The sequence below is a fragment of the Eulemur rufifrons genome, chromosome 24, assembly GCF_041146395.1.
Source record: "Eulemur rufifrons isolate Redbay chromosome 24, OSU_ERuf_1, whole genome shotgun sequence".
Lineage (NCBI taxonomy): Eukaryota > Metazoa > Chordata > Mammalia > Primates > Lemuridae > Eulemur > Eulemur rufifrons.
The window spans coordinates 17155521-17170351 of record NC_091006.1 but is presented as its reverse complement, the minus strand read 5'-3'; the positions used below and the strand labels follow the sequence as shown (position 1 = coordinate 17170351).

General features: G+C 54.8%; 1 protein-coding gene and 1 long non-coding RNA gene across 4 annotated transcripts in view; both read left to right on the top strand.

The window, feature by feature from the left end:
- ZNF787 (zinc finger protein 787) overlaps positions 1-4989 on the top strand; it is a 29916-nt gene extending 24927 nt beyond the window's left edge. For both annotated transcript variants that reach the window (XM_069457225.1, XM_069457226.1), the window contains exon 3: positions 3258-4989. In XM_069457225.1, the coding sequence (XP_069313326.1) occupies positions 3258-4327 (1070 nt within the window). In that variant the 3' untranslated portion in view covers positions 4328-4989. The remainder of the gene's footprint in view (positions 1-3257) is intronic.
- A 307-nt stretch (positions 4990-5296) lies between these two features.
- LOC138374688 (uncharacterized) lies at positions 5297-13013 on the top strand. 2 transcript variants are annotated; one of them, XR_011231397.1, is made up of 3 exons: positions 5297-5548; positions 6590-6728; positions 9212-13013. It is a non-coding gene; the product is annotated as an uncharacterized lncRNA (long non-coding RNA). The 2 variants fall into 2 exon arrangements; XR_011231396.1 differs by having other exon boundaries at positions 6587-6728.
- Positions 13014-14831: the final 1818 nt, after the last annotated feature.

Sequence of the window (14831 nt, the reverse complement as noted above, 5' to 3'; positions counted from 1 at the left end):
CAGTCCATCAGTGGATCTACGTGTTGAGTGGCAGTGGCCATCGGCATCACAGAAAGAAACACCAGCAATCACGTGCCTGTGGTGAACGCCCAGGACACCGCCTCCAGGATGAAGGCTGCGCTGGCCCTGGGTCCCAGCAAGCGTCGGGGTCCAGCTGCTGGCGGGCAGGCGGTACAGGGGACAGAGGCACCTGCTGAGCTGAACTGTGAACGGAGCGTGCAGTTGGCAAGACCCAGATGGGTTCTTAGGAAAAGTTATAAGGAAAAGCAAGAGGCACAGGGGAACCTGTGGATGCAGAGAGACTTGGAGACATACCCAGTGGATGAGTAATGACCAAAGGCCATGCCCAGGGATGCACCCTTGGGTGACAAAGCTGTGAAGAAATGCAGGGGACGGTTATGAACTAAGTTAGAGTGTTGGTTACAGCTGGGGCTGGGGAAGGGCTCTGGTGGGACAGGGCCTGATCCTTCCTGGCCTTGCTTTGTCTTACTGCCCTCAGCTCTTCAGCTCTTGCTAGAAGGTGGATGTCAGTGAACCTGCAGCTCCCTGGGCCAGAGGTTTTGCCTGGGGAGGGGGGGTCTGGAGTGGAGGCCTCCCCCCCCTCCCCGCCGAATGCCCTCAGGGACCACAGTGAATTCTCCTTCGGTGAGAGAAGGACAAGGACAGCATCTGCCATGGGATTACATGTGGTAATCCACAGACTCGTTTAGCATAGGGCCGGTATCTGGGGACACTGCCCTCCCCGAGGGTAGCTGCTGCTGTCATCAGAGCTGTCGTCCTAACTTCTGTTCTGTTTTTATTGAGTGGGTACTTAGTGCTTCTCACCATGCTCTGCTCTTTCTGGGAATTGGTCGGACCCTTTCAAAGATAAAACTCTGGGGTGGGGAAAGTTGTTAGCCTCTTCTCCTTTGAGGAGGTGAGGCCGAGGGAGCTGGGCGGCCCTTCTCTGCCCGAGAGTTGCAGACTCAAACTAATGTGCAGAGAAGCCGCAGGCGTGTGTGATGCGCAGGGCCCAGGGTTGTGCCAGATGGAAAAGAGCCCTGCCTTTGAGAGGACTGACCTCATTCGTGAACAGTGTTGGACACCTCCTTCAAGAACAGTAGTGCATGAGGGGACCAGAGCTGCAGGGTGGCCAGACAGCACACCCCTCACGCCTTTCTCACTGCCAAGCTTCCTTCTGGAGGCAGGAGCCCCTTCGCACTCTGGGTTTCTCTGCCGGATTCTAGGCGAGGCGCTTGTGCTTTGCCGATGTCCCCAGATCTGAGGGAGATGAGCCTGTGCTCCCACACTTCTCCTCCTCCCCCCGCGCACTCCACCCGCCAGCCCCAATTTAGTTACTGCTGCATCGCAGGTTCTGATTGTCTGTATTTGGGATTCATGTCATCGCAACTGTGAATACCACTCAGCTGATTCATGGGGTGCATCCTTACACTTTCTTTCATTGCAACTTTGCAAACAAAGTAGTTACTTTAATTAAAGGAGTACAGGCACTTGTAAGGGGCAGAGTATAGCTCAGTTACAGACCAAAGCAAGTCTCTCTCCTGCCTGTCCCCTTCCCTCTCCAGTCGTACTACCCGGCAGCAGATAGCTCCTGATGTCTCAGTTTTTATTCTCTTTCTGCATGTCTAAGTGATGAGCTTAGAACTCAGAACTTCCTGGTTTATGTTGACAACGGAATAGGCTCCATGCCATCTCTTCAGAAGGCACCCGCCTTCCTTCTACCTGGATTCTTCTGCCCAGGTGTTTCAAGGGTCATATTCTAATACTGGGTGTCGATTCTCAAGCTCCAGCTTGCATCAGAATCCCATGGTGAACTTGGCCAAGCACAGCCGCTGAGCCCACCCAGCGCTGCTGATGCTGTGGGTGCCAGTGAGACCTAAGTGTTTCTAGTAAGTTCTCTGGTGACTCTGCTGCTACTGGTCCCAGGACCTGACTTTGAGGAGCACTCCCCTGGGGTGTGGGGTGCCACATGTGGGCCCTGAGTGGCTGTTTCATGGAGCCAGATGGCTCATGCACATCTTGATGTTGCCACTTTCTGGTTGTATAACTGTGGGCTGTGACTCGACTTCCTGGTGCCTCAGTTTCTCAGCTGTAAAGACAAAATTTCATAGCACCCACCTTGCGAGGAATTTACTCCTAAGTGCAGAGCACCATCCTTGGACTGTCATAACCCTTTACGTGTTTGCCACATTATTTCAGACAGTATTTGAGCCGTTCGTGCTAAGTGTTGGGGCAGAGACCCACATTTAGGAGCTTACAGTCCAGTGGGGGAGGTAACTGATCTCTGCTTTGAAGGAAACCTGCGGGGTGTCCGAGCAGGTGGGGTCAGGGATTGGCCTTCTGAGGCCCTGGGCCTGATTGTATAGCTCTGGGCCAGGCCCCAGGAGGAGAATGAAGGTTGTGGAAAGTGCACACAGACCAGTAGGAAGAGCTGGAGGGTTGTGAGAAGGTTCTCTCCCTCCCTGGGAGGCCACTCGGGCAGGCGTGGTGCAGAGGCATGGTGTGGCAGGCTTTGTTGGGCTGCTGTAGAAGGTGGTGGTGTCCTCCATGTGCAGATGTGGTGACCAAGTCTTGCGTCCCTTAATTGTCCCTCCCCCCCGCCCCCACCCCCAGCCGGGAGCCGATGTGAGTGCATCTGTGATAGAGGCCACTTTCCATGGGGTTTTACTCCCAGGTAATGGGCCTGGGGGGCGGGGCACCCATCCCGGTCCCATTAACTGGTCTAGTTTCCCCTCTTCGCTGTTCTCCACCCTGCAGCCAGGACTGCCTTCCTAGATCCCAGATGTGACACCAGCATGTGGCCGCATTCAGGTCTTGCCCTGCAGCCCCTCGCCAGTGGGCCTTTGCTTGGGTGTGCTCTCCCTGCAGACTCCCTGCCACCAGCCTGGGGCTTTGCGTTTCAGGTGTCATTTCTTCCAGGGAACCTTCCTTGAACCTCCATCCCTCACCCACGTCCTTTGTGGAGGCCCCCCTGTATCCCAGGCTTAGCTCTAGATGTTGGGAAGAACATCAGTGGACAGAAAGTCCGGTCATTCAAGGGCTCAGGTCCTAGTTGGGGAGAAGGGTAATGAACGGAAATATTTAGTGAAATGCCAAGGAGTGATCACTGCTCAAAGGAACCTAGGGCGAAGTAATACACCCCCTGCGGCGGGTGGGTCAGAGGGGAGCCTAGAAGTGCCGGGCACATGGGCGCGTTGTTGGGTCCCCATGGAGCCTCTGCCTCTCTGACTGCCTCCCTCCGCCCTCTTGCCTTCCAGTGGACATCCTCATCATGGATGATGACGACGTCCCCAGCTGGCCTCCTACCAAGCTATCCCCGCCCCAGTCTGCACCACCGGCCGGCCCCCCACCCCGGCCGCGGCCGCCCGCCCCCTACATCTGCAACGAGTGCGGAAAGAGCTTCAGCCACTGGTCGAAGCTGACGCGGCACCAGCGCACGCACACGGGCGAGCGGCCTAACGCCTGCAGCGACTGCGGCAAGACCTTCTCGCAAAGCTCGCACCTGGTGCAGCACCGGCGCATCCACACGGGCGAGAAGCCCTATGCCTGCTCTGAGTGCGGCAAGCGCTTCAGCTGGAGCTCCAACCTCATGCAGCACCAGCGCATCCACACGGGAGAGAAGCCCTACACCTGCCCCGACTGCGGCCGCAGCTTCACGCAGAGCAAGAGCCTGGCCAAGCACCGGCGCTCTCACAGCGGCCTCAAGCCCTTCGTGTGCCCGCGCTGTGGCCGTGGCTTCAGCCAGCCCAAGAGCCTGGCGCGCCACTTGCGGCTGCACCCGGAGCTGTCGGGGCCCGGGGTGGCAGCCAAGGTGCTGGCGGCCAGTGTCCGCCGGGCCAAGGCGCCCGAGGAGGCGGCGGCTGCGGACGGCGACATCGCCATCCCAGTGGGCGACGGCGAGGGCATTATCGTGGTGGGCGCACCGGGCGAGGGGGCCACGGCGGCCGTAGCCATGGCAGGTGCAGGGGCCAAGGTGGCGGGGCCCCGGTCGCGGCGCGCCCCTGCCCCCAAGCCGTACGTGTGCATGGAATGTGGAAAGGGCTTTGGGCACGGGGCAGGGCTCCTGGCTCACCAGCGGGCCCAGCACGGGGACGGGCTAGGGGCGGCGGGGGGCGAGGAGCCTGCCCACATCTGCGTGGAGTGCGGGGAGGGCTTCGTGCAGGGCGCTGCGCTCCGGAGACACAAGAAGATCCACGCCGTGGGTGCGCCCTCGGTCTGCAGCAACTGCGGACAAAGCTACTACCCGGCTGGGGGGGAGGAGGAGGAGGACGACGACGACGCAGCCGGCGGGCGGTGCGCCGAGTGCCGGGGAGGGGAGGGCCGGTAGGGGCGGGGGAGCCCGGGGGGGTTGGGGCAGGGCCCCTCGGGCTTGGCTGGAACGACGATGTCCAAGACCCAGAGATGGACAGGGGGTGGGACGGACCTCAGCATCCTCAACTTCCCCCTTCCCCCGACGCTGTCCACGTGGTGCACTGGGGTCTGGTGGGTTATTAGGCCAAGTTCACTTCGCCTCAAGACTATGCCAGCCCCTCCTGAGCCCTGCCCTACAGCCTGGCCTGCCTGCCTAGGTTCACGGCCGGGAGCCAGAGACGATGTGAGAACTGTAGAGACCAGAGGTCGTTTCCCCCTTTTCTTCCACCACCGGGTGGGTGGAGGTGTTGCAAGGAATGGAGAGAAATTGGGCCTTTTGCATTTACAGGGGTCTCCGAGAGGGAAGGGAAGTAGCGGCCCTTTTCTCTTTTAGAATTTTCTTTTAATCATACCCGCCTTCCTGACCCTTCCCATCCATTATTTTTTCTGCCCTGTGGGTTCCATCTTTTTTTTTTTTTTTTTCCTCCCCTAGCCGAAGTCGTTCTTCCCCCTCCTGGATTTGGGTAGCGGAGGAGTGAAGCAGAACTAGCCCCTGCTCCAAACGCAGCCCTCCTGCAAGGGCGCGTGCCCGTCTCTTCCCTGGCCTGGCGCGGTGGACGAGGGTGCGGGGGCAATAAAGCGCACTGTTCAGCGGTCCCGCTGCGTGGTTCTTGAGTCTGGGAGGGAGAAGGGCAGGAGGGTGGGGGGCCCGAGGGGCAGCTACAGCAGCAGTGCGGGGCCGGGCCGTGGGCAGAGGCAGCCGGCGCTGCGCCTCTGCGGGAAGGGTGACCCGCCAGGCCTCAGGTGTAGCCGCATCTGCCAAGTGTCCTCCCCGCGGGGCGGGGCAGGACGACTGCGGTGAAAGGGCCCCGCGACCTCAGGCGTTCGCGGGTCGGGGCAGCTTTCCTTCATTCTGCTGTCATGTGGCTCCTCGCCCAACCCCCAAACACCTTCCTCTTGCCTCCAGCTGCTCGGCGGACTTGGCCTGGGGCTCCCAACACGCCCGTCCGGCTACCCGGGCTAGTCACGTGTTCTCACTGCGAGGGAGGCTGGAGCCTCAGGAGCAAACTAGCCCACAGCTGCCTCTGCTGCGGGCCGAGCGGGGGGAGCCAGCCAGGGGTGCTTCGGGGCACTGCTGTGTTAGGCAGGTGTCCTTGCCTGGCGACACGCCCCCGGAATCGTGGAGTCCTCCTGCGAGGTGAGTACTGTTGCCAGTTCATAAATCAGAAGGGGCCCCTGAGGCCAGTTCTGGTTTCCTGAAACCCACACCCCCAAGTCCCTAGGACCCGTGTTGCTGGGGTCTTGGAGGCTGCAGTGGAGGCCCCCAAAGGGGTATTTTCAGGCTGGCTGAACAGCCCTGATGACGCAGGCAGTGATTGGAGGGGGAGGACCGCAGTCGTAGAGGGGAGGTTGAAGGAGGAAGTGGGATTTCTAGTCTGAGCCCCGAATCTGCCCTGTAGGCCCTGCCGTGTGTGGGCAGGTTTAGCCCTCTGGGGGCCTCGGAAATCAAGGCCAGGGATGGCCGACTGGTGGGCCGGGCATGGCTCCCAGGAAGACTTACCAGAACTGGGAATGATTGTAGGTCAGAAAAGCGTACTCCCAAGTGGCCTTACCTTGCTGGGTTAATTGGTATTGCTGTTCAGTTTATTTTGAAATTTCAGGTCACTTGAAAGGAGGGGGTAAAACTTTGTTTTTTGTTTGGGGAGGGCACAGGTCAGCAAAGATTGAGAAAACATTGCTCAACGCCCTAGGTCCCTTCTGCAGCCTGCTGACCTTGGGCACCTTTGGAGACCTGGGGCAGGAGGGGAAGTGCCTGTTACTCTGATAGAAGGGAGTGGGTGGGTGTCCTGGCCCAGGAAGTGGTGGCAGGAGCAGACACCCAGAGAAAGATTCAGGGCCAGGCTCCACCCTGCCATTTAGGGCTGCGTGACCCTGTGCAAGTGAACTAACCCCTCTGACCCTCACTTTCCTCCCCTGTGGGAGGAGCCTGGGGCTCAGTCCTGCCTTTCCAGGCAGGAGTGTGACACAGGTGAGGAGCCAGGATTCCCCACTCCACTTAAGAGTATGGAGTTAAAGGAGCTAACATGACCACACACTTAGACAGATACCCTCCAGTGCTGGAAAATATCAGCCTGCACTGGCCCAGGCCCCTGACGTGTGCTTTGGTGTCACGTGGTGTCATTTATCTATTCATGCATTCGGGTGGTCAATCACCTGCTCTCACTCACATATTCAGCAGATGTTTTTTGAGTACCAGCTTCGTACCTCTCAGGCGCTGCGTTGGGTGCGCAGGTGAAGAAAGGAAGGCCACTCTGTCCTCGTGGAACTTACCATTGGCCTCATGATTCTCCTGCACTGTAGCCTCACCCACTGCACAGGTGAAGTTGGGCGATCTTTATTGAGCACTTATGTAGCGCCAGCGGCTCTGCTAAGCGGGGGAACATGGCAGTGACCTGGAAGGCACGGTTTCTGCCATCATGGAGGGTGGGGACGGTCACACAGCCTAGGATAGAAGGGACAAGAGAGGTTCCTGGGAGGTGGGACGTGCAGGCAGTGCCAGGGGTGGGGAGATGTGACAGGCAGACGCTGATAAGAGGAAGGGGCCTCCACTCAACTTACCGCCCAGTATGAAGGCGCCACTCATCTGGGAATGTTTCTTCCATGTGTCCCCGTTTCCCAAAGGGTGTCCTGGAGAGTGTAGGTTCTAGGGAATATTAATGACATGTTTGCAGAAAATAGAGTCCTGGGTCCAGCTAACTTGTGAAAATACTGGATTCAAGTTTTCTAATACAGAGAACAGTGCTTGGCATGTGGAAGGTGCTGAGTCAAGACTTTGGTGATGGGATGAATTATAAAATAAGCCCCTGCCCCTATAGCTTTTAATTGTGAGTCTATACACCTGGGTGGAGGAGGGGACGGGGGTAGGTTATAGCATGCAGCATTTTCTCAACTTAGTCATGAAACCTGTCATTCATACAGCATACTTAGAAAAGTGCCTGTGTGTAAGGTGTCATGCATGTGTGTGCATAGGCATGTCTCTGGTGAGCATGTATATGTGTCTCTGTATGTATCTTTGTATGTCTGTATGTCTATGTATGTGTACATGTACCTGGATGGATGTCTGAGTGTGTACATGTGTCTCTGTGTATGTGTGTGTATATGTGTACACGTGTGTGCATGTCTATGTGTCTGTGTCTGTGTGTGTAGGTGGTAAACATCCACCCATCCTTCTCTTCTTACCTCTCAAACAGGTTGTGGGTGGGGAGGGAGTTGTCTCTGGCCCCAGTGATTTCATCTCTCCTACCTCGATGGATAAAAGTCCATCTGCAGATTCCCCATCTTCTGGTGGCTTGGGGTGGGGTGGGGGCAGTCAAGTCCTTCAGCGCCACGGACAGGACCTGCCTCTCCTCCACTCCCACCCCCACCCCCAGCTGGATCTCAGATGGTAGAGCTCAGCTCTGTGATCCACATGCATTATTTTCTGAAGCCTGCCAACCACGTCACGAGGAGGGTATTATCTGCATTCTACGGGTAACGGACGAGGCTCTGGTGGTGAGGAGCAGAGCATCGTGGTCTGAATCTGTTGCCAGCACTCAGGCTGGCTGTACCTAATGGACGCTTGTGATGTGGGGGTGGCCGCCAGCTATGAGAGCAAATAAACTATGTGGGTGGACACAGTTATTCAGTCTGGTGGGGCTGTGCTGTGCTAGGGGGATTTGGGCCAGAAATTGATATGTTTAGTCACAAATAAGATTTTTTTTTTTAAAAAAAGAGTAATGGATACTTGGAGGAAAAGATTACTTTTTTTTTTTTTTTTTTTTTGAGACAGAGTGTCGCTTTGTTGCCCGGGCTAGAGTGAGTGCTGTGGCGTCAGCCTAGCTCACAGCAACCTCAAACTCCTGGGCTTAAGCAATCCTACTGCCTCAGCCTCCCGAGTAGCTGGGACTACAGGCATGTGCCACCATGCCCGGCTAATTTTTTCTATATATATTTTAGTTGGCCAGATAATTTCTTTCTATTTTTAGTAGAGACGGGGTCTCGCTCTTGCTCAGTCTGGTCTTGAACTCCTGACCTTGAGCGATCCACCCACCTCGGCCTCCCAGAGTGCTAGGATTACAGGCGTGAGCCACCGCGCCCGGCCAAGATTACTTATTGAGTCTTTCTTTTAGACTCCAAGATTTCTCATTCCTCTCCCTACACTACCCTTTGAAATACTCAGTGAATATACAAGTGGGTTTATAAAATTAATTTATCAAATGGGAGCATGCCCTGCATGCCATTCTGCCACTTGTATATCTATCTAATCTGTCTATCTGTGATCATCATCTATGTGTGTGTCATCAATGTATCTACCAATTATCTACATCTGTCATTGTCCATGTGTATGTATCTATCATCTATTCATGTATCTATCAGTCATCATACATAATCTATCATCTGTCATTGACCTATCATCTATGTATGTATCTGTCATCACCAGCATCATCTATTGTCTATTTACATAAGTAGTTAATATGTATCTGTCAATTATCTACTTATCATCTACCCATATACTATGTATCTATCTGTCATCTATGTTTTATGTTTCTGTCATTTATTTGTCATCATCTGTCTTTATTATCTGTGCATCTATCAATGTACCTATCTATGGTTTTTCCAGAGAGGCCTATATACATCTGTCTTATATTAAAAAAACATTTTCTTTTGAGATAGGGTCTCAGTCAGGCTAGAGTCCTGTGGCATCATCATAGGTCACTGCAGCCTCAAACTTCTGGACTCAAGTGATCCTCACACCTCAGCTTTCTATCTGGGACTACAGGCACACGCCACTACACCTGGCTAATTTTTCTATTTTTTGTAGAAATGGGGTCTTGCTATGTTGCCTGGACTGGTCTCAAACTCTTGGGCTCAAGCCGTGCTCCCACCTCGGCCTCCCAAAGTGCTGGGATTACAGGTGTGAGCCACTGCACCCAGCCTATTTTAAAAATATTCTCAAGACATTCCGTTGTGTGGCTATACTGTTTTATTTAACTAATTCCTGATTGATGCGCAGTTAGCTTGTTTCTCGTCTGCTACTGTAACAATGCTGCCGCCAGAATCTTTCCACTTGTCTCGGCATCCAGCAACCATTGGAGAAGGGGGCCGTGCCTTTGAATTCTGACAGAGAAGGCTGCATCACCCTCCCCAGAGGTCAGACCAACTTAACCGCGTCCCGACAGTGTGTGAAGGGCTGTCTCCTGCCTGCCCTCCCCAGGGAGGGTTTTGACATGGCTGACATCTGAGAGATGCTGGGAAGAGAGATGACGGCGGTGTGATGTGCACCTACCGTGTGCTTGGTGCTTCACAAACATCATCTATAATCCTCCACTTGGCAGGTGGAGCAGCAGACTCAGAGAGGTGAAGGGACTGACCCTAAGACTTACAAGGAGACACAGCCGAGTTTCAGCCACTGGGCCTTGCCCCATGCTGTGTAGACATGGCTGGATCTTGTTAACCACAGAGGAGCAAGTGGGGGCTCGGAGAAGTGAAGCCACTCACCCTGGATCACAGCCTTCGGAAGTGAGGAAGCCTGGAGTCAAGCTCGGGACTGTCCAAAGCCCGGCTTGTGCCGCTGCTACCACTTCATGTCACCCTGTGGTGCCCATCGTCCATTCCATCGGTATTTGCTGCCTGCCCACCATGAATTAGTTCCAGCCACAGTGAGGGCAGGACACACAGGGTCCCTGCCCTCAGCGACAGGTGCCCCTGCCTTTAGATTGGGCAAGAAGTTGGGCAGAGGCCCCTTCCTCTCGCCCTGCATCTGCCTGTCATGCCATCCCTGGGACTGTCTCCCCATCCCACTTCCTGGAGCCCCTCTTGTCCCTTCCATCCTGGGCTGTGGGTCCCCTTCCGCTCACTGTGACTTTGAGGTCACCACCGTGTCCCTGCACTTAGCAAAGCCATCGGCAGGTAGTAAGTGCTCAGTAAACATGAGGAGTAAGTGGACAATGGACTCTGGGGGGAGCTGAGCGATGATGTGACATCAAGAGGAAAGTCCAGGCAGGGGCGACAGCAGGGAGAGCTCTGTGGGGTGGACAAGCACAAATTGAAATGAAAGAGTAGCCACAAATGCAAACCACCACAAATGCACACCACTAGAATAAAGTTGAGCTGGGAGGAGGTGGACTAGTGTAGAAACCCCACATCATCATCATCATCACTGCCATTATTACACCCAAGGTCATTGGAATCAGGGGTTTCAGATGGGGCTCCCCTGTCCCCACTGGCACAAAGAGAGGGGGCGTGTGGGCAGTCTAACCACCAGCCCGCTCCCTTGGCTCAGTCTGCTGGTCCCACCAACACCAGGACGGCCCAGGCACTTCTGCATCTCAGCCCCGAGCCTGGGCTGAAGCCACTGTGCTCACCATCCCATTGGCTTCCTCCGGCTGGACAAGGGGTGTAAACGATTGCTTATGTGTTGGATCTGGGGCTCCCAGGGTCAGGGAGCACCCTGGGAGCCACACATCTGCAGGTGCGTTGCCACTCCTGGTGGGATAGAAATATGGCCAGAACCACAGCTGGTTCTGCAACTTCCTCCATCCCCCTTCCCCGCTCTTTAGCTGCATTCACTACTGGGAATAAATAGAGAATGGTTCAGCGACAGCCCTCTTCAGAGTGCCACGCTCCGGACAGCTGCAGCACAGAAATGCTCATCGCAGCCTGGCTGGGTCTATATTCCTGTTCTGGACCTTCCTTTGGGCCCCCCAGGAAAATGCTGGTCTCTGCCAGCTGTCTGCTGTCCCAGCCTGGGTTCTCGAGAACGGCAGTGTCTGAAATCACGCAGAGACACGGTCCCGCATGAAGAGCGGTGGAGTGTGTTATACACCATATCCTTTAAATGCATGGGTCTGAGTTAGAAAGACTTTGTTTTGTTTGTTCATTGAAGTAAAATTCACATAGCATAGAGTGAACCCCTTTTAAGTGGCATTTGGTTCCTTCACAATGTCGTACAACCATCACTTCTATTTAGTTCCAAAACATTTTCATCTCAGAGGAGACCTTGTAGCTATTAAGCAGTCACTCCCCATCCCTCCCACCCCAGCAATCACTAAGCTGATTTTAGACAGACCTTGTGTTAAATCTAGGGCAGCGACTGCTCCAGCAATCCTCTGCGGGAGGAGCTTAGGTTCAGCCTTCTGTGTGGTGGCAGGGCTGGGGGCTTGTCTGGAAGATGAGCTTCCTTCCATAGCAAACACTTCACTCTCATCCATGTGTTTGAGTTACTTGGAAAACGATGGCTCCTGAAGATTATGGTGGTGTGGGCTAAATTCCTTTTTTAGGATCCTGGTCCACATCTTACTGGTCTGACCATCTTGTTCAAGAGATTGACCTTGTCAAGCGTGGGCTTTTTTTAATCCGTTAAAGGGAGCCATATTTGCTTTGAAGATGGAAGGAGATGACTTAAGGAACTGAGCCCAGTGACTGTGGGATGGAGCTCCTTCTCCTCTCCTCTTCCTCATCGTTGCAAATCCTGAGCCTTGACGAGTCACCCTGGGGGCTGAACAATAGCAAGTCCTCTGTGATTTCCAGCTAGCGTCAGCAACCGTGAAAACACTCAAGGCATTTGGCTGCTGCGGTGGCTCAGATGATAGGGACGGGGTCATGCCAGTTTAAGCAACCTATTGGGGTTTTCCCGAGAAACAGAACCAAGTGTGCTGCGTGATGCTGCTTCTGTCAGATGGACCCCATGTGACATGGTGGCCCCATGAAAGGATAATGAAACTGGAAAATTCCTACCACCTAGTGATGTGGCTTTCAAAGTGTGGCTCGAAGACCACTCGCATCAGAGCGGCACAAGAAGCTTGTTCAATTTCATGTTCCCAGTTTTCACCTGGGTCCCACTAGCCCTAAATCGGCCGTGGGGCCCAGGAATTGAATCTCCTCCCTAGGTGATGTTCATGGTCTGGTTCCCTTTCCTACCTTTATCCTTCTCGTTCATCTTTTCCCGCCAGATTTCTTCTCAGATTCCCTCTGCGTTTTCAGGCTCACGACAATTTCACAAGCCCTGGGTATAGTGCCCACGGTACTCCCCACATAAAAGTACGGCCCCGAGCTCTCTCTACATTGTGTCTTTTTTACCTCTCGCCTGCAACTGCCTCATTCCTCAGGAGTTCTGAATCATGTCTTTGACAGAGGGAACTATATTGGTTCATTTTATCTTTTTTTAAACAGTTTTATTGAGAAACAATTTACATACCACGCCATTCACCCATTTAAGGTGTACAACTAAATGGCTTTTTAGCATAGCCATGTGGTTGTGCATCCATCACCCCGAAAAGAAACCCTGTCCCCGTTAGCAGTCACTCTGCATTCCTCCCTCCCTTTTCAGCCCCTGACAACCTCTAACCTGCTTTCTGTCTCTGTGGGTTTGCCTGTTCTGGACATTTCATATCATTGGAATCCTGTAATAAGTGGCTTTGTGTGCCTGGCTTCTTCACATAGCATAATGTTTGTGAGGCTGATGCCCATCGTAGCATATGTCACTGCTATGTTCTGTTTCATGGCTTGGCAATATTCCACGGATGGGCATTTGTGTCATTTGCACATTTTGGCTGCTGTGAATGATGACACCTTTTAACCCAGCCATCACCCCACAGGGCATTCAGCAGCCTAAGGGCTGGCCGTCCTTGAATCCAGTTCTTGCTCTGGTCCCGTCCATGGGGGCCAGGCCCAGCTTCTTGGGTGTTCAACTTGGGAGTCGCCCAGGGCCCAAGCCCAGGAGGACCTCGAGCTCCCTCTGATGATTTGCTGTCATCACCTTGAAATTCTCAACAATTTTTGAACAAAGCGCCTGGATGTTCATTTCACACCTGGCCCCACGGATTACATAGCCGACCCCAGTTATGGTGGCTGGGGAGGGTGGATGGCCACAGACACAGCTGTGCAGCCCACAGGCATCCTTCATGGGGTTGTGGACCCAGTACCCTTTAGAGATCATCCCCAGGTACATTGATAAGGAAATGGATTTTCATGATGTCGATATGCCAAGAATATAAAACCACAAAGTTGCAGAAGGAGCTTTTCAAAAGCTGCATGCTGACCAGGATTGCGTGTCAACCAGTCCCCTCCAGGGGGGTGAGCGGAAAACCGCTGGGGGCGCTCATGGGGGAGGGTCCCCTGCGGAAAGTAGGCCAGCAGCTCATAGGCCGGACACTGTGTGCCTTGGTAGCATCTGGCTGTGTCTGGAGACATTTTTGATTGTCTTGGCGAAGAGAGGGTGTGGGCAGAAGCCAAGGATGCTGCTCCACACCCTACAGTGCACGGGACGGCTCCACAATGCAGAACTGGCCATCCCTGAATGCCAGCAGCACCTGGGATGGGACGAGCATCCCCGTAGCAGGGACACGGTCAGGAGTCACTTCCTCCATTGGAGACACGATATGCTGTGGTTCCCTGTCAGGCACCAGGGGAGATGCAAGAGTGTCACAGAGATTCGGAATCCTCCAGCCGCAGAGTTAACTGACCCTGGAACTGCCTGTCCACGTCGGGTGCTCTGTTACGCGCACGTGAAAGCATCGGAACTGATACTGCCTCCCACACAGAGCACTTTACAGGAAGGGCGGGGCGGGTGGAGGCGGATTCTGTGCCACTCAGTGTGGGGAGGAGGAGAGGGCACTGCTGTGGACGATGGCAGGAGCAGACAGGTGCACCCCCTACTCCCCACACAGGATGTGCCAGGCCAGGGCAGTGCCCTTGAACTCGCCAAGGTCACCCTCCAGGACCGGGTCCCCTTGTCTTCCTGACGCTCCTACTCCCGTGGCACACATGTAAAAATATAAACATGTCCCTGGGGAATGAACGACTGGGGCATAAGCCCAGAGCCGTCCCAGTGTAGGTGTCAGCCCTTGGGAGGTTCTCTGAGGACCCCAGTTGCTTTTCAGAAGTCAGTTTTGGCTGCCGGGGGAAGAATTGCTGCTCCCATGGGGATTGCGGTTCGAGAGCCAGCCAGCCTGCGGCCGGGCAAGCCGGGCTTCTGGGTCCTCTTGCCGACACCCCGCTCATCCCCCCCCAGAGAGGTGGGAAAGTGACTTAAGTGCTGAGAACTTCAGCCCTGATGAGAGGGCTCTACTCTTACCTTACCCAGGGGGCTTTGCTGCTTTTAGAAACAACTCCAGACGCAACTGGATTCCGTCCGCGAGCAGGACCTGCTGGACCTGCAAAGATACAGCCACACTCTGTCCCACTCTCCTCCACTGCCACGTGGGGACAAACTTCTCTAGTTTGGGGGGCATTGGATGACTGCAGGTGCCTCTCACCTCTCTCTGCACCCTCCTCACACCTCTGACCATCCTGTGTGTTGCTCCTTTGCCCAGACTCTGCCATGGCTTTCCGCTGTGCTCAGAGCACTTGTCCCTGCCTGCGCTGAGTCACACGCCACCGTGCCCGCTTCTGCTCACACACGGGCTGTCCCTGTGCCTGCAGCTCCTTCCCAACGGCTCTGC